At 23.9% G+C, this 24,911-nt stretch overlaps 1 protein-coding gene across 1 annotated transcript in view; it reads left to right on the forward strand.

Moving 5' to 3' along the window:
* The window catches only part of LOC135950621 (calcineurin-binding protein cabin-1-like), a 355,739-nt gene that overhangs the window by 142,342 nt on the left and 188,486 nt on the right, over positions 1-24,911 (forward strand). Inside the window, exon 7 of the mRNA XM_065500153.1 lies at positions 4,658-4,774. Coding sequence (XP_065356225.1) covers positions 4,658-4,774 — 117 coding nt within the window. The remainder of the gene's footprint in view (positions 1-4,657; positions 4,775-24,911) is intronic.

Here is a 24,911-nt window from a genome sequence, read left to right on the forward strand (position 1 = left end):
GATTTGTTATTGAGAATCCCACAATTCCCAAAAAACTTTTCAAAAATCCCAAAATTGGGATTTTTTTGATTTTTGGATCTATTGAAGGTACCAAGCTCGGGGCTATGAAATCCCTTTGCATGATATTGAAGAACAGATTGGGACATACAAAACTGGTCTTAATTTTTTGAAAGCAGCTATGCGATTTTAGAATATGTTGTCTAAAGTTGAAATTTACATACAAAATAGGTCTACTTCGGAAGGCTCTGGACCACGCAATAATACGAATTTTGATATTATTTTGCTTTTATAATATTTCCCGAAATGTTATCTTTCAGAAAAATATAAACACATTATTTATTTTTTTCTCATTTTCTGTATAATTCAAAATTAATTTAGGTACTTTTTTCGAAAAAAAAATTGCGAAAAAATATTTTAATTATTAATAAATTTGTTGTTAATTCAAAAAAAGATACTTCAAGAAAATCGGGAAAAAATTGGATCCGTTATTAGCAAAATGGCAGACCAAGGTAGGCAAAAAAAATAAAATTTTACTTTTCAAATGCGAATAACTCGTAAACTATAAGAGATAATTCAAATCGGATCGCAAACAAAAATTTGGCATCATTTTTAATTTTTGATATACCCGAGGTGCCCCAATTTGGGGCATTGTGGCTTGGCCCCCCTTGGTTGTTTAAGCCCAAATTCAAAACATAAACTTATCGACACCTCCTCTATAGCCATGGGAAATTTTATTAAAATCGGGCTATTCGTTTAGAAGTTACAGATTTATTTCCACTTTTTTTTTCAGATCTCGTTCGTGCACATTTCTAAACATCTAGTCAATGTTGTAGATGGCGTTCGATCAACTCGCTGTAATAAATTCTCCTCAGCAAAGTACACTTTTTGGCCATTTTCCAGATGTACGGCTAAATGAACAACAGTTGGATGTCTTTCATGAATGGCAAATGCGTAAAATTGCTTCTTTACTGCTAACATAGCGGCCCATTTGAAGTTGATTGACTTCATCGTTGGAATTCTCCGCACTAACTCAGCCAAGTCATTGCCTTTGGTTACATACTTGCAGATGTATTTGATAAGTGGACGTGGACAATTTTTCTTTCTATAAAACACTTTTGTGCGCTATTGCGAACATTTAAACAAAAAATTATACAAATCCGTCCATGCGTTCTGTGATTTTAGATATATCATATGTCGTCAATTTTTGTTTTTGTAAAAACTTAAATTGGATTATTACGAACATTTAAAAAAAATGTTTAACCATATCGGTGCAGCCGTTTTCTAATTTTAGATTAATCGAAAAAGTGGGCGTAAAAGTAGGCATGGTAAATTTTTCTTTCTGTAAAAACCTTAGTTGGACTATGACGAACATTTGACAAAAAAATTGTCGAAATCGGTCCATCCGTTCTCAACTGATGCAATTACCAACGAACGACATTTGATTTTTATTTATATTGATAAAAATTTAATTTCAATTTGAAAAATTTGTATCTATGCAAAAACTCAATAAAATGCATTTTTTGTTATATTTTTCAAAAAAGTATTCCATGAATTTTTTAATTGTCAAATACTATAACAATTTTTGAAAAGTAGACAAAATTCTCTATCCATTGATATATAACATGTTTTTTTTTAATTTTTTACGTGGCAAATAAATTAGGGAAAACTTAGCAACTCGCAGATAATTTACCTAACATAGAAATTCATAAAAAAGTATGTTGCCTACAAACAACATTTTTATGAATGTAAATAACAGTGCTAGGTTAATTCTCAGCGAGTTGTTAAGTTTTTCCTAATTTATTTGCCACGTAAAAAACATATTGTAGACATGTTATATATCAATGGATAGAAGATTTTGTCTACTTTCCACTAATATATATAACTTTTGACAATTAAAAAATTCATGGAATACTTTTTTGAAAAAGATGACAAAAAATGCTTTTGAATGAGTTTTGGCATAGATAAAAATTTTTCAAATTAAAATAAAATTTTTATTTATGAATATTTTGTAATGAAATTTTACACTTATATAGATTTTTTTATTGAAAATGGAAAAAATGAAAACAAATTTTGAAATTTGTAATCAGGAATCCCGCAATTCCCAAAAAAGTATTGAAAAATTCCAAAAATGGAATTTTTTCGTTTTTTGGCTATAATATCCATACTAGGGGCGGGGTTATCGGAACCCTTCACAAAATAATTAAGAACATATTGGGCCATTTAAAATAGATTATTATAATTTGATATCGACTATGCGATGGAATTTTACATAAAAAATAAACATTTTTTGAATGGACCTGGTCCCCTCGGTATCAAAAATTATAATTTTTTTTTCATTTAAAATATTTGATGTAAATTTAGCTTTGCAAAAAGTAGAAATTCATTATACATCCTCTTAGAAATTTTTTAGATAACTTAAAAAGAATAAAAGTACTTTTTCCCCAAAAAATAACGAAAAATCGACTTTTTTATTTTTTTAAATTCAAATGCATGTAACTTTGGACTCATGATTTTTAACCAATTCTTTCTTTATTTGATATATACATATGTGATTAATCCTATAAAAAAAAGTGGAGAAAATCGGGAAATATTTGGAAACGCGGTCATCAAAAATCTGGAGTAGGGTGGTTTCATGTGAAATTTCATTCAAATTGGTTTAGAAGTTACAGATTTATTTCCATCTTTTTTTTCATACCACTGTGCAGCGTCTATTATGAACTAACTAACTACTACAACCTCTGCCATCTGCACTCCAGTAGTCTAGCTTTTATTCAATGTTTTATGTTCCACAGCTAAGTTAATTATACCCACAGATATATTAATAACAATTGAGGAACATTATGCAACTTTAAACCAGTCGTTAAATCCGTTATATTTGAAATCAAGTACACTTTCGTAACAATATTTATTAAAAAAAAAATCATTCCAACTATGAATTTTTTTCTGTGTAGTGCAACCTCCGCCATTTTCGAAATAACGGTATATCTCGAAAACAAGAGCTAACCTAAAAACGGTTAGCAGCACTGGATTCAGTTTACTCAATTAGGTTAATCAGTGTACTCAACCGGGGGCCCCGCTTGACAGAAAAAAGTGTCAAATTCGAGCACAGTGTTATTTTTTTTTAGTAAAAATAAACTAAACTGATTTTTGGAAAATTCAATTAACAATTCTACAAGATAAGGAGTGAGATCGAAAAATTCTTAACACACGTTTTTCATTACATTTTTTAACCCAAGTATTATTTGAATTTTTTTTGATCAAGTTACCTTTGAAAAACATGTCAGTTATTATGTGTAATGTCAATTATATTAATTTTTTTGTTAATCTGATTAAAATGAGTGACCAGAAAAAAGTGCGTACTGAAATTATTAAATATTTTCAACAAAACCCAACTTGGTCTTACAAAAAGTTGGCCAAGCATACAAAGGTCTGCCGTCAAACTGTTTCCAATGTTATTAAACAGTACCGGGAGAACTTGTCAGTTGATAGAAAACCTGGTTCAGGTAGAAGGAATGGTCCACATGATGTTTCTAAAGCCAAAAAAATAGAACGCATTTTCAAAAGAGCTCCCAACACATCCGGTAGGAAAGCAGCCCGGTTAGCTCAGTGCTCGGACTATTTGGTACGAAAAGTTAAAGCTAATGCAGGTTTAAAAACATACAAGGCTCAAAAAGTTCCTGACAGGAACGCTACTAAAAATTTAGAGGCCAAAAACAGAGCACGGAAATTGAAGTCAAGTTTTATAAAAAAATATTCTTGCTGCATAATGGATGACGAAACGTATGTTCTGGCAGATTTTTCGCAACTTCCAGGTCAAAAATTTTATGTTGCTGATGCTCGAGGGAATGTTGAAGAAAAGTTTAGGACCCAAAAGCAGACAAAATTTCCCAGAAAGTTCTTGGTATGGCAAGCAATATGCAGTTGCGGCAAAAGAAGCCACTCATTTGTTACAACGGGCTCTATAAATACCGAAATTTACATCAAGGAATGTTTACAAAAAAGGCTGCTTCCATTCATAAGACTTCATAATGTGTCCACTTATTTTTGGCCTGACTTGGCATCCTGTCACTATGGCAAACAAGCCCTTGAGTGGTACAAGAACAATAATGTGGTATTTGTACCAAGAGAGGCAAATCCTCCAAACTGCCCGGAGCTAAGGCCAGTGGAGAGATATTGGGCTCTTGTTAAAAGAGAATTGAAGAGTACAAAAAAGGTGTCCAAAAGTGTGGTAGATTTTAAACGGAGATGGACTACATGTTCGAGCAAAGTGACAGAAAGCACTATAAAAACGTTAATGGAAGGGTTTCCGAAAAAGGTTCAAAATTTCATCACTAGTGATTAAAACTATAAAAATAATTTTTTTTGTAAATTGTAATAATAATTTCAATCAAATAAAAAAAAAATTAAAGCTGTAAGTTTAGTGGTTTCTTTTTTATAAACATATATGTATGTTAAGAATTTTTCGATCTCACTCCTTACTTAATTTTAATTAATAAAAATGCTTATTCTAACTTAAATTAATAGGAACGGATGAATAAACTTCATTCTCATCATTTTGCAATGTTGCCCTAAATCATGTTGGTTGATGTGTTAACTTTTATAATATTTATTTTCATTTTCTTCAATAATTAAAAACAAAAAAATTTTACATTTTTAGGTGTCATTTTAATTTATCTACATGGAACCAATTAACAACTACAAATTATGAAGCTTCTTACCGGATATGTATCCTATTTTTGGAATTAATGACCAAAAATCATCTAAGTGATAACAGGTATATAAAGATTAAAAGTTGTACGATAGAAAACGCACAATTAAAGATTTAATAATCATTTCATATGTTTTTACACCCAACTTAGGGGGATAAAATTTTCCTCAAATATTCTTTGTTGATCAAAAATGTTGGCAAAATCTGTCAAATAGAACTAGAGTTATGGACCAAAATGAACGACAACCTCCATAAAATTTTATATTTTTCAAAACCTTTTGGCATTTTTTTTTAAATATATTACAGATAATACTTTGAAATTTTGCCTATTATAAAAGAAAAATTTGTGTTGAAAATGGTAAGAATCAGACCAAATTTTTTTTGTTTTTTAATTTTTATAAAATTTTGAGGGTAAATTTTTCTTAACACTTCAGAATATACAGTATCATTGTTATATTGGCTATAATGTAACTATATGGTTGTTCTTGTAACAGTTCCGCTGTTGTTGGAAGTTCTTTCCAGAAAATAAATTCAATTGTGATATATTAATTATTAGTGGTGTCATGAGGTGGTACTGGGAGCTGGAGAAATTGTGCCACCTCATTCGGCCTTAATTAGCACAGTGTTGCTAATTTTGAAATAGCGGCCAAAAGTCTTTTTTTATTTTTCCGCCAATTTTTAATTTTAAATACTCATATTAAAGTTAACACCTGACCTCGGAAGCCAAAAATTCAAGTCTCTATGTAAACATTTTCCCTATCGGTTATCAGAATGTTCGTGGCATGAATACAAAATTAAAGTAATTTTATCTTCAAAGCTTTGACATTGAGCATAACATCAGAAGAAGAGGATCCACAATCTATATAAATATATAAATGTCTTTGTAAGTTTGTTTGTTTGAGCATCACGCCTAAACGGCTGAACCGATTTTATTGAAATTTGGAACGTAGATAGATCCTTACTGGGAAGTGTCAATAGGCTATATATTTTTTATTTTACTACGACAGGGGTAGCGAAGCGCACCGGTTCAAGCTAGTACCGAAATAATAGACGCGATAGTGTTGGAAAGGAAGGTAGCGGAGTTTTGATTGCCGTCTCAATTTCAGAAGAAATAGTAGTATAAATATGGGGTTTCTGGCGTGATTTAGAGGAATTTTTTTCCTCTAAACTGGCAGTGAAGAGGAATATTGAAAAATTGTTATGAGGAATTTTTGGCAGAGAAGAGGAATATTGAAAAATTGTTATGAGGAATTTTTGGCAGCGAAAATTTGATGACGAGGAATTGTTGGCAGAGAAAAAGGCAGCGACAATTTGTAAATTTTTGTTTTCTTGCTTCAGGTAATTTAAGTAATGTATAAAAATGCTTTGTGTGTTGTATTGTGTGGAATTGATTTTGTTTTTTTATTTCATTAGTTTTGTTGTACTATTGTGTAGAGGCTTTTAATGCAGTTTTAATAGGTGGGTTTATTTTCTTTTTATTAGTCTACATTAGGGTATACAATTTTTTTTGTTTTTATTCACATTTAACATATTCATATCTAGAATACTTTTAAAATTAGTATATGGCTCAATATTTACACAACGAACGTAAATTAACATTCTTCTCAATTTGAAATTACAAAATGAAAATAGAATTTTAAAGAATACGCCACTTAAATTGTACATCATAATGGCAAATATAACCACAAAAATTAAAAATCTCCTCAGTATAACATAAAATCTAAACAATTTTCATAGAAGCAAATATAAAAATCTCTTTATTCAAATAAAAATTTAAATAACTATAACAGATCTCACTAAGCCTTTAATTCACAAGTCTCCACTAAATATAACTTTAAAACGAAAATAAAATGTTAATAAAAGTCTTTACTTTAACCAAATTTTGAAAATATGAATTACCTACTTAAAACAATATAAAATAAATCCCTACACCAGTTTTACAAATTTCAAACATTTTAATTTCAGAACAAGGTCTCAGATATAAAAATAAATTCACAAAATAAATATTTTAATCCAAATTTCATCCAAAATTTAAGAAACAATTACCAATTATTTAACTGCTACAAATCAATAATAAATTATATTCAAACTTAGTTTTCAGTCTTTATTTGGGAATTGAACTTTCAACCTCCTAATTGATAGATTAGCTCATTACCAAATAGCCTGTCGAGTCATCTCAACTATATAATAATAACTTAATAAAATTCTGGTTATTGAAATTACTTTTTAAACCCTAAACAACAATACTAGATGTATAACAAGGGCTCATTAAAAATAATTACAAGTCTCCACTTATTATAACTCCACTAAAACATAATTTTAACAATCAATGAAATCCCCTATAAAGTAAATAAAATTATCAATTAATGAAATGAAGAATATTAAAAATAGATTAATAATTTTTAATTCAAAATCATATAAAGATTTCAAAATACAAAAATATAAATTTTAATATTAAACTACCTCAAGAGCATTAATGATCGAAATAATAATAAGGATTCAAAAAGAATTTTCCAGAATTTTCAACACAACATATATAAAATTCTCCACTCAAACCTAACTTTGTCAAACAAATTTGAATCTACATTTCTAACACAATATTTTAGATTCAAAAAGCTAATTAAGCAGATTTATCATTTTTAAAACATAAAATTAAATCAACAACAACTTTAACCACAACTTCAAAAATCCAATATTTTCAAAGTTTACATCAAGTCTACATAAAATAATATGGTCTACAAAATATTTCAAACTATAAATATTAAAAATTTCTACAATTACATAACAACTAATGAATAATATATTCAATTCAAGTTTAAAAATTTTCTACTTTTTTACATTTCTACTTTTATAATTTTTTACTTATCTACTTTTTACTTTTTTACATTTTTACTTTTATAATTTTTTACATTTCTACTTTTATAATTTTTTGCTTTTCTACTTTTTTACATTTCTACTTTTATAATTTTTTACTTTTCTACTTTTTACATTTTTACTTTTATAATTTTTTACATTTCTACTTTATAATTTTTTACTTTTCTACTTTTTTACATTTCTACTTTTATAATTTTTTGCTTTTCTACTTTTTTTACTTTTCTACTTTTATAATTTTTACTTTTTTCTTTTCTACTTTTCTATTTTTTACATTTCTACTTTTCTACTTTTATAATTTTTACTTTTCTACTTTTTACTTTTATAATTTTTTACATTTCTGCTTTTATAATTTTTTGCTTTTCTACTTTTTACTTTTTTTACATTTCTACTTTTATAATTTTTAGTTTTCTACTTTTTACTTTTCTACTTTTTTACATTTCTACTTTTATAATTTTTTGCTTTTCTACTTTTTTACTTTTATAATTTTTTAACTTTTCTACTTTTTTTTACATTTCTACTTTTATAATTTTTTGCTTCTCTACTTTTTTACATTTCTACTTTTATAATTTTTTGCTTCTCTACTTTTTTTATTTTTCTACTTTTTACTTTTTTACATTTCTACTTTTATAATTTTTTGCTTTTCTACTTCTACTTTTATAATTTTTTACATTTCTACTTTTATAATTTTTTACTTTTTTTCTTTTCTACTTTTTACTTTTTTTACATTTCTACTTTCACAATTTTTTGCTTTTCTACTTTTTTTTTACTTTTCTACTTCTACTTTTATAATTTTTACTTTTCTACTTTTTACATTTTTACATTTTTACTTTTATAATTTTTTACATTTCTACTTTTATAATTTTTTGCTTTTCTACTTTTTTACTTTTCTACTTTTATAATTTTTTGCTTTTCTACTTTTCTACTTTTTTACATTTCTACTTTTCTAATTTTTACTTTTTTACATTTCTACTTTTATAATTTTTTGCTTTTCTACTTCTACTTTTATAATTTTTACTTTTCTACTTTTTTACTTTTATAATTTCTACTTTTATAATTTTTTACTTTTCTACTTTTTTTACTTTTCTACTTTTTTACATTTCTACTTTTATAATTTTTTGCTTTTCTACTTTTTTTAATTTTCTACTACTACTTTTATAATTTTTACATTTTTACTGTTATAATTTTTTACATTTCTACTTTTATAATTTTTTGCTTTTCTATTTTTTACTTTTTTTACATTTCTACTTTTATAATTTTTAGTTTTCTACTTTTTACTTTTATAATTTTTTACATTTCTACTTTTATAATTTTTTACTTTTTACATTTCTACTTTTATAATTTTTTAGCTTTTCTACTTTTTTACTTTTCTACTTTTTTCTTTTCTACTTTTTTACTTTTCTACTTTTTTACATTTCTACTTTTATAATTTTTTGCTTTTCTACTTTTTTTACTTTTTTACATTTCTACTTTTATAATTTTTAGCTTTTCAACTTTTTTTTTACATTTCTACTTCTACTTTTATAATTTTTACTTTTTACTTTTTTACATTTTTACTTTTATAATTTTTTACATTTCTACTTTTATAATTTTTTAATTTTCTACTTTTTTACATTTCTACTTTTATAATTTTTTGCTTTTCTACTTTTTTACTTTTATAATTTTTTACTTTTCTACTTTTATAATTTTTACTTTTTTCTTTTCTACTTTTTTACATTTCTACTTTTATAATTTTTTGCTTTTCTACTTTTATAATTTTTACTTTTCTACTTTTTACATTTTGATTTTTATAATTTTTTACATTTCTACTTTTATAATTTTTTACATTTCTACTTTTATATTTTTTTACTTTTCTACTTTTTACATTTTTACTTTTATAAGTTTTTACATTTCTACTTTTATAATTTTTTACTTTTCTACTTTTTTATTTTTCTACTTTTTACATTTCTACTTTTATAATTTTTTGCTTTTCTACTTTTTTACTTTTATAATGTTTTACTTTTATAATTTTTACTTTTTTCTTTTCTACTTTCTTACATTTCTACTTTTATAATTTTTTGCTTTTCTACTTTTTTTTACTTTTCTACTTCTACTTTTATAATTTTTACTTTTCTACTTTTTTACTTTTATAATTTTTTGCTTTTCTACTTTTTTTTACTTTTCTACTTTTTACTTTTTTTACATTTCTACTTTTATAATTTTTTACATTTTTACTTTTAGAATTTTTTATATTTCTACTTTTATAATTTTTTGCTTTTCTACTTTTTTACATTTCTACTTTTATAATTTTTTGCTTTTCTACTTTTTTTTACTTTTCTACTTTTTAACATTTTTACATTTTTACATTTCTACTTTTATAATTTTTTACATTTTTACTTTTATAATTTTTTACATTTCTACTTTTATAATTTTTTGCTTTTCTACTTTTTTACTTTTTTTACATTTCTACTTTTATAATTTTTACTTTTCTACTTTTTTACTTTTATAATTTTTTACTTTTCTACTTTTATAATTTTTACTTTTTTCTTTTCTACTTTTTTACTTTTCTACTTTTATAATTTTTTGCTTTTCTACTTTTTTTGTTTACTTTTCTACTTTTTACTTTTTTTACATTTCTACTATTATAATTTTTTACTTTTTTCTACTTTTTAACTTTTATAATTTTTTACATTTCTACTTTTATAATTTTTTGCTTTTCTACTTTTTTACATTTCTACTTTTATAATTTTTACTTTTCTACTTTTTTACTTTTCTACTTTTTTACATTTCTACTTTTATAATTTTTTGCTTTTCTACTTTTTTTACTTTTTTACATTTCTACTTTTATAATTTTTTGCTTTTCAACTTTTTTTTTACATTTCTACTTCTACTTTTATAATTTTTACTTTTTACTTTTTTACATTTTTACTTTTATAATTTTTTACATTTCTACTTTTATAATTTTTTAATTTTCTACTTTTTTACATTTCTACTTTTATAATTTTTTGCTTTTCTACTTTTTTACTTTTATAATTTTTTACTTTTCTACTTTTATAATTTTTACTTTTTTCTTTTCTACTTTTTTACATTTCTACTTTTATAATTTTTTGCTTTTCTTCTTTTATAATTTTTACTTTTCTACTTTTTACATTTTGATTTTTATAATTTTTTACATTTCTACTTTTATAATTTTTTACTTTTTTACATTTCTACTTTTATAATTTTTTACATTTGTACTTTTATAATTTTTTGCTTTTCTACTTTTACTTTTTTACATTTCTACTTTTATATTTTTTTACTTTTCTACTTTTTACATTTTTACTTTTATAAGTTTTTACATTTCTACTTTTATAATTTTTTACTTTTCTACTTTTTTATTTTTCTACTTTTTTACATTTCTACTTTTATAATTTTTTGCTTTTCTACTTTTTTACTTTTATAATGTTTTACTTTTATAATTTTTACTTTTTTCTTTTCTACTTTCTTACATTTCTACTTTTATAATTTTTTGCTTTTCTACTTTTTTTTACTTTTCTACTTCTACTTTTATAATTTTTACTTTTCTACTTTTTTACATTTTTACTTTTATAATTTTTTGCTTTTCTACTTTTTTTTACTTTTCTACTTTTTACTTTTTTTACATTTCTACTTTTATAATTTTTTACATTTTTACTTTTAGAATTTTTTATATTTCTACTTTTATAATTTTTTGCTTTTCTACTTTTTTTACTTTTCTACTTTTTTACATTTCTACTTTTATAATTTTTTGCTTTTCTACTTTTTTACTTTTATAATTTTTTACTTTTCTACTTTTATAATTTTTACTTTTTTCTTTTCTACTTTTTTACATTTCTACTTTTATAATTTTTTGCTTTTCTACTTTTATAATTTTTACTTTTCTACTTTTTACATTTTGATTTTTATAATTTTTTACATTTCTACTTTATAATTTTTTACTTTTCTACTTTTATAATTTTTACTTTTTTCTTTTTCTTTTCTACTTTTTTACATTTCTACTTTTATAATTTTTTGCTTTTCTACTTTTTTTGTTTACTTTTCTACTTTTTTTACATTTCTACTATTATAATTTTTTACTTTTTACTTTTTTAAATTTTTACTTTTATAATTTTTTACATTTCTACTTTTATAATTTTTACTTTTCTACTTCTTACATTTTTACTTTTATAATTTTTTACATTTCTACTTTTATAATTTTTTACTTTTTTACTTTTTTACATTTCTACTTTTATAATTTTTTACTTTTCTAATATTTTTTTGGAATAATTTCTTCCTGCAATTCATGTTTTCTTACTAATTTTTGCATGCTGAACATGAATTTTTCATTTCATTTATCAAAATAGCAAATGTCGATTCTGAATATGTTAACTTTTGTATTTGGAAAATATAATGTCCATGGTATAAAAATAAATGGTTAAAGTTGGAGTATGCTTAAAAAAGTGTCTATGCTTAAAAAAGCGTCATCTATTATTTTACGATAATTTACACCAACAAACTCCAAAAAAACTTAAAAAAGCAAAAACAAAATTTTTTCTTTAACTTTTTGTTTAATATTATTAATTGTTAATTTTTTTTTTACAAATTTTTTCATTTCCGTTGTATTTAACCTTGAACTATTTTCAAATATGAATCTTTAATGCATTCCACCATGTTGGTTATTGACCCGCATTGTGTTGTTACTTCACTTATGCGATTCAGTTTTCATTTCATAATTTTTTTGCAATCCCAAATTATTTAAAAACAAAAAAATAAATGAATTTATAAAAATGTTAAATTGTGGCGTAAGCAAAATGTATTTTCCCATAGAATGCATAGTTTTTTTGTTTGTCGCGTGCCGGTATTAAGTTGTAATTTAAAACACATTAATATTTAAAATAAAATAAAAATTTCTTCGAATTTAACCTTGAACATAGTATCTGATAACGAATTTTCAATGCATTTTTACAGAGTTGGGTTGTTGACCCTCTTTGTGTTGTTGATTCATTTATTGAATTCAGTTTTCATGGCTGGCTGGCTATCCATGTAAACCTTGTGCGCAAAGTACAGGTCGCAATTTTGAAGATATTTCTATAAAATTTGGTAAATGCATTTTTTTCACCCAATGACGAATCCTATTGAAACTGGCTGAAATCGGTCCATTATTTTACCTAGCCTCCACACAAATTGGACTTTATCGATCATAAATGTTTAATTTTTATAGGTATCTACACAAATTCCTCTGTAAATAAGTTTTATATATACGGAAGTCATGTTACCCAATTTTTTTGGTCATTTACTTAGTGTAGGGTATTATATGGTCGGGCTTGACCGAGTTTTCTAAAATAAAAAAATTATTTCAATTCAAATAAGTACATACATATGTAATATAGAAATTGTTAAGCAATATGTATTATAAAAACCCATGTTTTTATATGTAAATTTATATGTAAAACCTAATTTTTCATGTAATCGAAGTGTCTGGATTATTTCATTATGATTAATGTGTTCTGAAATGTATAAAAGTAGAAAAGCAAAAAATTATAAAAGTAGAAATGTAAAAAATTATAAAAGTAAAAATGTAAAAAAGTAGAAAAGTAAAAATTATAAAAGTAGAAATGTAAAAAAGTAAAAAAGTAGAAAAGTAAAAAATTATAAAAGTAGAAATGTAAAAAGTAAAAAGTAGAAAAGCAAAAAATTATGAAAGTAGAAATGTAAAAAAGTATAAAAGAAAAAACTAAAAATTATAAAAGTAAAAAATTATAAAAGTAAAAAAGTAGAAAAGCAAAAAATTATGAAAGTAGAAATGTAAAAAAGTAGAATAGTAAAAGGTAGAAAAGTAAAAAATTATAAAAGTAAAAAAGTAGAAAACTAAAAATTATAAAAGTAGAAGTAGAAAAGTAAAAAAAGTAGAAAAGCAAAAAATTATAAAAGTAGAAATGTAAAAAAGTACAAAAGTAAAAAAAGTAGAAAAGCAAAAAATTATAAAAGTAGAAATGTAAAAAAGTAAAAAATTATAAAAGTAGAAATGTAAAAAATTATAAAAATCAAAATGTAAAAAGTAGAAAAGTAAAAATTATAAAAGTAGAAAAGCAAAAAATTATAAAAGTAGAAATGTAAAAAAGTAAAAAAGTAGAAAAGAAAAAAGTAAAAATTATAAAAGTAGAAAAGTAAAAAATTATAAAAGTAAAAAAGTAGAAAAGCAAAAAATTATAAAAGTAGAAATGTAAAAAAGTAGAAAATTAAAAAATTATAAAAGTAGAAATGTAAAAAATTATAAAAGTAAAAATGTAAAAATTATAAAAGTAGAAGTAGAAATGTAAAAAAAAAGTTGAAAAGCAAAAAATTATAAAAGTAGAAATGTAAAAAAGTAGAAAAGTAAAAAAAGTAGAAAAGCAAAAAATTATAAAAGTAGAAATGTAAAAAAGTAAAAAAGTAGAAAAGAAAAAAGTAGAAAAGTAAAAAAGTAGAAAAGCTAAAAAATTATAAAAGTAGAAATGTAAAAAGTAAAAAATTATAAAAGTAGAAATGTAAAAAATTATAAAAGTAAAATTGCAAAAAGTAAAAAGTAGAAAACTAAAAATTATAAAAGTAAAAATGTAAAAAAAGTAAAAAGTAGAAAAGCAAAAAATTATAAAAGTAGAAATGTAAAAAATTATAACAGTAAAAATGTAAAAAGTAAAAATTATAAAAGTAGAAGTAGAAAATTAAAAAAAAAGTAGAAAAGCAAAAAATTATAAAAGTAGAAATGTAAAAAAGTAGAAAAGTAAAAAAAGTAGAAAAGTAAAAAATTATAAAAGTATAAATTATAAAAGTAAAAATGTAAAAAAGTAGAAAAGTAAAAATTATAAAAGTAGAAGTAGAAAAGCAAAAAATTATAAAACTAGAAATGTAAAAAAGTAAAAATTAGAAAAGTAGAAATGTAAAAAAGTAGAAAAGTAGAAAAGCAAAAAATTATAAAAGTAGAAAAGTAAAAAAAGTAGAAAAGTAAAAAATTATAAAAGTAAAAAAGTAGAAAAGCAAAAAATTATAAAAGTAGAAATGTAAAAAATTATAAAAGTAAAAATGTAAAAAGTAGAAAAGTAAAAATTATAAAAGTAGAAGTAGAAAAGTAAAAAAAAGTAGAAAAGCAAAAAATTGTGAAAGTAGAAATGTAAAAAAAGTAAGAAGTAGAAAAGAAAAAAAGTAGAAAAGTAAAAAATTATAAAAGTAGAAATGTAAAAAATTATAAAAGTAGAATTAGAAAAGCAAAAAATTATAAAAGTAGAAATGTAAAAAAGTAAAAAGTAGAAAAATAAAAAAAGTAGAGAAGCAAAAAATTATAAAAGTAGAAATGTAAAAAAGTAAAAAAGTAGAGAAGCAAAAAATTATAAAAGTAGAAATGTAAAAAAAAGTAGAAAAGTAAAAAATTATAAAAGTAAAAAAGTAGAAAAGTAGAAAAGCAAAAAATTATAAAAGTAGAAATGTAAAAAAGTAGAAAAGTAAAAAAGTAGAAAAGTAAAAAATTATAAAAGTAAAAAGTAGAAAACTAAAAATTATAAAAGTAGAAATGTAAAAAAAGTAAAAAGTTGAAAAGCAAAAAATTATAAAAGCAGAAATGTAAAAAATTATAAAAGTAAAAATTATAAAAGTAGAAATGTAAAAAAGTAGAAAAGTAAAAATTATAAAAGTAGAAAAGCAAAAAAGTAGAAATGTAAAAAATAGAAAAGTAGAAAAGAAAAAAGTAAAAATTATAAAAGTAGAAAAGTAAAAAAAGTAGAAAAGCAAAAAATTATAAAAGTAGAAATGTAAAAAAGTAGAAAAGTAAAAAATTATAAAGTAGAAATGTAAAAAATTATAAAAGTAAAAATGTAAAAAGTAAAAAAGTAGAAATGTAAAAAAAGTAAAAAGTAGAAAAGCAAAATATTATAAAAGTAGAAATGTAAAAAATTATAAAAGTAAAAATGTAAAAAAGTAAAAAGTAGATAAGTAAAAAATGATAAAAGTAGAAATGTAAAAAAGTAGAAAATTTTTAAACTTGAATTGAATATATTATTCATTAGTTGTTATGTAATTGTAGAAATTTTTAATATTTATAGTTTGAAATATTTTGTAGACCATATTATTTTATGTAGACTTGATGTAAACTTTGAAAATATTGGATTTTTGAAGTTGTGGTTAAAGTTGTTGTTGATTTAATTTTATGTTTTAAAAATGATAAATCTGCTTAATTAGCTTTTTGAATCTAAAATATTGTGTTAGAAATGTGAGATTAAAATTTGTTTGACAAAGTTAGGTTTGAGTGGAGAATTTTATAATATATGTTGTGTTGAAAATTCTGGAAAATTCTTTTTGAATCCTTATTATTATTTCGATCATTAATGCTCTTGAGGTAGTTTAATATTAAAATTTATATTTTTGTATTTTGAAATCTTTATATGATTTTGAATTAAAAATTACACTGCGGAACAGAGATTTTGGTGCCCGAGATTTGAACTACCTTTTGTAGAAAATTAAAAAAAAAGTAGAAAAGCAAAAAATTATAAAAGTAGAAATGTAAAAAAGTAGAAAAGTGAAAAAAGTAGAAAAGTAAAAAATTATAAAAGTATAAATTATAAAAGTAAAAATGTAAAAAAGTAGAAAAGTAAAAATTATAAAAGTAGAAGTAGAAAAGCAAAAAATTATAAAACTAGAAATGTAAAAAAGTAAAAATTAGAAAAGTAGAAATGTAAAAAAGTAGAAAAGTAGAAAAGCAAAAAATTATAAAAGTAGAAAAGTAAAAAAAGTAGAAAAGTAAAAAATTATAAAAGTAAAAAAGTAGAAAAGCAAAAAATTATAAAAGTAGAAATGTAAAAAATTATAAAAGTAAAAATGTAAAAAGTAGAAAAGTAAAAATTATTAAAGTAGAAGTAGAAAAGTAAAAAAAAGTAGAAAAGCAAAAAATTGTGAAAGTAGAAATGTAAAAAAAGTAAGAAGTAGAAAAGAAAAAAAGTAGAAAAGTAAAAAATTATAAAAGTAGAAATGTAAAAAATTAGAAAAGCAAAAAATTATAAAAGTAGAAATGTAAAAAAGTAAAAAGTAGAAAAATAAAAAAAGTAGAGAAGCAAAAAATTATAAAAGTAGAAATGTAAAAAAGTAAAAAGTAAAAAAGTAGAGAAGCAAAAAATTATAAAAGTAGAAATGTAAAAAAAAGTAGAAAAGTAAAAAATTATAAAAGTAAAAAAGTAGAAAAGCAAAAAATTATAAAAGTAGAAATGTAAAAAAGTAGAAAAGTAAAAAAGTAGAAAAGTAGAAATGTAAAAAATTATAAAAGTAAAAAGTAGAAAACTAAAAATTATAAAAGTAGAAATGTAAAAAAAGTAAAAAGTTGAAAAGCAAAAAATTATAAAAGCAGAAATGTAAAAAATTATAAAAGTAGAAATATAAAAAAGTAGAAAAGTAAAAATTATAAAAGTAGAAAAGCAAAAAAGTAGAAATGTAAAAAATAGAAAAGTAGAAAAGAAAAAAGTAAAAATTATAAAAGTAGAAAAGTAAAAAAAGTAGAAAAGCAAAAAATTATAAAAGTAGAAATGTAAAAAAGTAGAAAAGTAAAAAATTATAAAGTAGAAATGTAAAAAATTATAAAAGTAAAAATGTAAAAAGTAAAAAAGTAGAAATGTAAAAAAGTAAAAAGTAGAAAAGCAAAAAATTATAAAAGTAGAAATGTAAAAAATTATAAAAGTAAATATGTAAAAAGTAAAAAGTAGATAAGTAAAAAATTATAAAAGTAGAAATGTAAAAAAGTAGAAAATTTTTAAACTTGAATTGAATATATTATTCATTAGTTGTTATGTAATTGTAGAAATTTTTAATATTTATAGTTTGAAATATTTTGTAGACCATATTATTTTATGTAGACTTGATGTAAACTTTGAAAATATTGGATTTTTGAAGTTGTGGTTAAAGTTGTTGTTGATTTAATTTTATGTTTTAAAAATGATAAATCTGCTTAATTAGCTTTTTGAATCTAAAATATTGTGTTAGAAATGTGAGATTAAAATTTGTTTGACAAAGTTAGGTTTGAGTGGAGAATTTTATAATATATGTTGTGTTGAAAATTCTGAAAAATTCTTTTTGAATCCTTATTATTATTTCGATCATTAATGCTCTTGAGGTAGTTTAATATTAAAATTTATATTTTTGTATTTTGAAATCTTTATATGATTTTGAATTAAAAATTACACTGCGGAACAGAGATTTTGGTGCCCGAGATTTGAACTACCTTTTGTACACGTTGATGAACCCTCATTACTATGTTATACTTGTTTTTTTCCAGTCAGCTCGCGTTTTCGAAATATCGCGATTTTTATATTTTCATTGAATACCCTATTTTTTTGTGTTTTTCTTCAAAATTTTGGGTAATGCAATTAAGAATGTGCAATTTTTTTTAGCATGAGACTGGTCTACATAAACATATGCTTCTTTTGAGTATAATAATTCTAATGAATATTTTGGCATATTTGTCTGATCTTTCGGGAAAGTTGAAATTTTACTTTTTTAGCTTTATCATTAATAAAATTGTGCATTATGAATATTTTAAATAAAAATTTATCACTGCACATTCAAGGCATTATAGCGAATATAGTTTTTAATTAAAATTAAAAATTAGTTAAAAATTTGATGAAATATTTAGATAATATCCCGAAATTTTACATCCTAAAAAACTATTTGTTTTATAAATAAATTTTTAGGTAGTCATTAGTCTTATTTTTTAATACACATTTAAATCTAACTACAGCAATGTAAATACTTCATTTGACGTTTTTAAAATATTGCGAATTTTGTATTTACGTGATTTACAGAGTTTTTGGTGAAAATATCTTAATTTTTTTTTTTTTAAAAGACTAGTATTTTACAGAAAAAATAAATTTTTACAAACATATAGATTTATTTCTACATTATATATCCAGGAATTGTCTATGTTGCGAATTTGAATACCAAAGTAAGCAAAATACAATTGGAGAACAGTGTTGTAATTGATTTTCGCTGATCTTATAACATATATTCGTCACAAATGTAACAAAACATATTAGAATTTTTAACACTGCATCTCATCTTACTAGCCATAATGAAATAATATAACAAGAGAAATTATATTTATAAAAAAAAAAACAGATGTAAAACATTCAAGTTACGAACATTTATATAGTTTTTATTGATATGAAATACATATGAAAAATACTGTAAAACTTTGAGTTATTTGCCAAATAATTTAGTATATTTTCAGCGAATTTTCAATATTTTTATATAAATTAGTTTATTGATAAGTTTTTATTGTATATAGTGAAAAAATTTTGAACCCTTTTACCATAGGTCAAACTTATAAGGATGAAACTGAAAAAAGTTAATTTTCAACATCCTTGCGATATCACCAACATATCCTGAAACTTAGATAAACAAAATTTATGTCAAAGAAAGGATAATTTTGTGTAGAATACCTTTAAAAAGATGCGTTTTTAATTTTAGTCTCCATTTATGAAATAACCCAACAAAAAGAGAAAAAAATACAGAATAACCAAAAAAATTAAAACCGCGATATCTTAAAAACAAGAGCTCCTCAAAAAAAACTAAATATAGTTTTGACTATGTAATGTCCCATACATGTTTTATCAAAAACATTTTCCGCGGCACCAAACCAAAATCTCAATTTTGTTCCTCTGTGTTATTAATCTATTTTTATTATTCTTCATTTCATTAATTGATAATTTTATTTACTTTATAGGGGATTTCATTGATTGTTAAAATTATGTTTTAGTGGAGTTATAATAAGTGGAGACTTGTAATTATTTTTAATGAGACCTTGTTATACATCTAGTATTGTTGTTTAGGGTTTAAAAAGTAATTTCAATAATCAGAATTTTATTAAGTTATTATTATATAGTTGAATATAATTTATTATTGATTTGTAGCAGTTAAATAATTGGTAATTGTTTCTTAAATTTTGGATGAAATTTGGATTAAAATATTTATTTTGTGAATTTATTTTTATATCTGAGACCTTGTTCTGAAATTAAAATGTTTGAAATTTGTAAAACTGGTGTAGGGATTTATTTTATATTGTTTTAAGTAGGTAATTCATATTTTTTTCTTAAAATTTGGTTAAAGTAAAGACTTTTATTAACATTTTATTTTCGTGTTAAAGTTATATTTAGTGGAGACTTGTGAATTAAAGGCTTAGTGAGACCTGTTATAGTTATTTAAATTTTTATTTGAATAAAGATATTTTTCGTGGTTATATTTGCTTCTATGAAAATTGTTTAGATTTTATGTTATACTGAGGAGATTTTTAATTTTTGTGGTTATATTTGCCATTATGATGTACAATTTAAGTGGCGTATTCTTTAAAATTCTATTTTCATTTTGTAATTTCAAATTGAGAAGAATGTTAATTTACGTTCGTTGTGTAAATATTGAGCCATATACTAATTTTAAAAGTATTCTAGATATGAATATGTTAAATGTGAATAAAAACAAAAAAAATTGTATACCCTAATGTAGACTAATTAAAAGAAAATAAACCCTCCTATTAAAACTGCAGTAAAAGCCTCTACACAATAGTACAACAAAACTAATGAAATAAAAAAACAAAATCAATTCCACACAATACAACACACAAAGCATTTTTATACATTACTCAAATTACCTGAAGCAAGAAAACAAAAATTTACAAATTGTCGCTGCCTTTTTCTCTGCCAACAATTCCTCGTCATCAAATTTTCGCTGCCTTTTTCTCTGCCAAAAATTCCTCACAACAATTTTTCAATATTCCTCTTCTCTGCCAAAAATTCCTCATAACAATTTTTCAATATTCCTCTTCACTGCCAGTTTAGAGGTAAAAAATTCCTCTAAATCACGCCAGAAACCCCATATTTATACTACTAGAAATAATCCTTAATGATGTCCAAGATATCGAATTCATCGCTACATGTGTCAAAACTAAATTTAGGACTGTATTTATCACATGTTCTTATATTCCTCCTTCGTCAAGTATCCACATATATGAACTAAACGCTACAGCGATAAAGCTCGTAGTAAAACTATCCAAACCTGATGACATGATTATTGTTCTAGGAGACTTTAATATGCCGAACATAATGTGGTGCAAAACTCCTTATTCTTGTTTTTTATTATATATATCGGTATAGTTAATGCTCTAAATGAGGAAAAAGTCTTTGACTTTAAGAAAGCTGATTATTCCAAATTAAATCACCTACTATCAACGGAAAATTGGTTCGAAATTAATCCTAATAACAATTTAAGTCCCCATAACACTGATCTAATTCTAAATCAATTTTATGATGGCTTATTTAAATGTTTTAAATCATCTATTCCAATGATGAATAAAACAATTTCTAATGGTCGGCCTTGGAACACCACGCTGCTTACAAGTTTAAAAAATTTGAAAAATAAACATTACAAAAAATACAGGAAATCTGGTCTATCTGCTGATTACGCCAGATATTCAGTATCCAGATCAGCTTACAATTTAGCAAATATCCAATGTTACAATAAATATATTTTTAAAGTAAAGAGAAATTTCAAAAATAATCCTAATTCATTCTATCAGTTTGTCAATTCGAAACGTCGAGTTTCTGGATATCCATCTATGATGAAATTTAGTGACATAGAATCTTCAAATGATTCGGAGATTTGTGACATGTTTTCTGACTTCTTTTCCTATTCGTATTATAATAAGAGCCTGAATCAATTATCTAATTACACTATGCAACAAATGAAGACTTTTGGAAAAACACAAGATCATGACAGTATAGCTTCGACTTTACTACCAAAGGGTAGTAAAACCCTATACTCAGTTTCTCCATTTTGGTGACCGATTTTCTTTTATGGGCCCCCAAAGTTTCTGAAAATCAGTGGGGCTTCTTAACTTTATTATGCAATAATATGTATGTTATTGGTAATTTAGTTGTCTAACTAACAAAAAAATTCGAGTCAATTCGGTCCAAAAGTGCACCCTATATTTTTAAAAAAGCGGACCAGGTATGGCAAAATTTTAAAATTTCAATTTTGAAATGCTTATAACTAGGAAATTATAAAAGATAAATAGCACACGTAAGCATGTTTTTTCAAGACCGAGCGCTTTCCAAAAATATAAAACTCTTTGAAAACAAAAAAAACTCGGATGGGAAACAAAAAAATGGCACGTGTTTAAAAATTTTACATGTCGGAGGTACCCTACTTTGAGTCACCTTTTTGTCCAAAACACAGCAAAAATGTACTATTTTTTGAATTTTTAAATTGAAAATCGGTTATTTTTGGATTCGTAATCGATATTGCTCTGAAATCTTTTCTATGTTATTGGTAATTTAGTTGTCTAACTAACAAAAAATTTCGAGTCCATTCGGTCCAAAAGTGCGCCCTATATTTTTAAAAAAGCGGACCAAGGTATGGCAAAATTTTAAAATTTCAATTTTGAAATGCCTATAACTAGGAAATTATAAGATATATATAGCACACGCACGAATGTAAACAAATGACATTCTACAGGCGAAGTCCAGTACTCTGTAGATACTCGATCAATGATCATCAACTTGATAAAGTTGAGATATTCCTTGATCTTGGCGTAATACTTGATAATAAATTATATTTTAATTCTCACATTTCACAAACTATTCACAAAGCCAAAGGGGTATTAGGTTTCATCAAACGCAAAGCAATGGTTTACGTCACTTGTGAGACCAATTTTAGAATATGATTGTTTTGTCTGGGATGCGAAATACGATACCTATATAAGGAAAATTGAATCCGTCCAAAGACAATTTCTTTTATTTTGCCTTCGCAAACTACCATGGAATTCTAACATTAATCTACCATCATATGAAAGTCGATTAGCACTCATAAAACTCCATACTCTAAAAAGTAGGAGAATATATATGAATATCTCATTCCTGATTATTTGACTGAATGGAAAAACTAATTCGGAATTCCTACTTCGTAAAATCGAATTCATAGTTCCAAATCGATTCTTTCAAATTATGCAAACTTTGATCCGATGCGTAGATTTAGTGCTCAATTCATCAACTTCTATCATCTTATTGACTATTTAACTAATAATCCTAATGTCATTAAACGGGAGTACTCATTTATTAAACTGATGACATTTAAACCTTGTATTTTTGAAATTATACTAATAGATTTTAATTAAGATTTAATAATTATTTTTAATTCTATTTTATTCGACCTTTTAATTTATTTTTAAGTTTAATAATTTATTGAGCTTTAGGTCACTTTTATAATAAACAATGTTTATTTTATTGCCAATATTTCGCTACTTCATTGAGTAGCATCATCAGGGAAACATTTTTAAACAATTAACAATATATATGATAACAAAAAGTTTGAAACAAAAGCAATAACAAAATTTGTCAAAATGAGGTCACTTTTATAATAAACAATGTTTATTTTATTTCCAATATTTCGCTACTTCATTGAGTAGCATTTTCAGGGAAACATTTTTAAACCATTAACAATATATATGATAACAAAAAGTTTGAAACAAAAACAATAACAAAATTTGTCAAAATTAAAAATATTTAAATTTACACTAACAAAAAATATTTTATAATATTTAATTTCCTTTTCCGTTTTTATAAACTAAGTGTCTAGTTTTGAGCAACATTATCTGTATCTGCCTTAATATTAATTCTTAGATTTGTTGGTACATTTATAATTTGTAGCATTTCTAACATATAACGACGCACAGTGGTATGAGAAAAAAAAGAGGAAAATAAATCTGTAACTTCTTAACCCTTAGTCCGCGCAGAGACATGCGCACAGAGGAAGTGTTGTAGAGTTTATGTTTTGAACTTGGACCTCATGGGCCCACCAGGCCAAAATGAAAACAAGTTTTGAAATTTATTATCAGCAATCCCGCAATTTCCAAAATAGTGTTGAAAAATCACAAAAATGGGAATTTTTAGTTTTTTTTGGTTATAATAGCCATACCAGGGCCGGGGTTATCGGAACCCTTTACAAAATAATTAAAAACATATTGGACCATCTAAAATCGGTTACTATATTCGAATATCGAATATGCGATTTGAGAATTTTTGCCCTAATGTTGAATTTTACAAAAAAAAAATTATGTTTTTTGACTGGACCTGCTCCCCTCGGTATAAACAATTTTTAAATTTTTTTCATTTGAAGTATTTGATGAAAAGTTGGCTTTTAAAAAAGTATAAATTCCTTATATAGAAATTATTTGCGATAACATAAAAATAGGGTTTTTATACCGGGAATTCTCGGGACAAATTTCCCGGGAATTTTGGCAATTTTTTGCTACCCGATTACCGGGATTTTTAGTCAGGAATCCCGGGAATTAAAAATTTACGAAACTACAACGACAACAAGTTAGAACTCTATTTTGTTCACCAAAAAACATCTACGAGCGCACTGACTCACACATCTACATTTGCGGATGATACCGCTTTTTTAAGTACACATGGAAACACCGCAATAGCTTCTGAACAACTCCAGTATCACATCGGCGATTTGGAAAAATGGCTGGACAAATGGAAAATTAAGGTCAATGCAACAAAATGTATTCACGTTACATTTACTTTAAGACGAGAAAGTTGCCCTTCCATACAGATAAATAATATCAAAATTCCAGAACAGAGCCATGTGAGATATCTCGGTATTCATCTTGATCGCCGTTTAACATGGTCCCACTATATTGAAGCCAAGGTTACGCAAATTAAATTAAAGTCAGTTGAATTGTACTGGTTAATTGGCCCACGGTCTGCTCTAGACTTGGAATACAAAGTGCTTTTGTACAAAACAATTATAAAACCGATATGGCTATACGGCATTCAGCTATGGGGAACAGCCTCCTCATCTAACATTAAAAAATTGCAAAGAATGAAAAACGTACGTAAAATTAATTTTTTCCTAACCTGTATGGATCTAACGCACGTTTTTCCTAAACTTCTGAATACGAAAATTTTTTTAGATATCACAAAAATACATTTAAACTTATAAACACACTTTGGTTATGTATCGATAATAAAACAAAAATTCGTATGAAGCCTCTGAATTAACAAAATTTTAATCATTCAAAGCTTGAATAAATTCAGTTATTAATTAACTTCAAAATTAATTAAGATTTTAGTGATTTAAGTTAAAATTTAATGAATGAATACAAAGCTCTGATATATTATGATTATAACACTAAGTTTTTATATGAAATTTGGCTATAATATTCATAATTTACAGTATTATTATATATTTCGGGAATCGCCGAATACCCGGGAATATAGAAAATAATTTCAAAAAAGGACGGGAAATTATAAACCCTACTTAAAAAGAAAAAAGTACTTTTTTC

This window comes from Calliphora vicina, chromosome 2 (assembly GCF_958450345.1).
Source record: "Calliphora vicina chromosome 2, idCalVici1.1, whole genome shotgun sequence".
Classification (NCBI taxonomy): Eukaryota; Metazoa; Arthropoda; class Insecta; order Diptera; family Calliphoridae; genus Calliphora; species Calliphora vicina.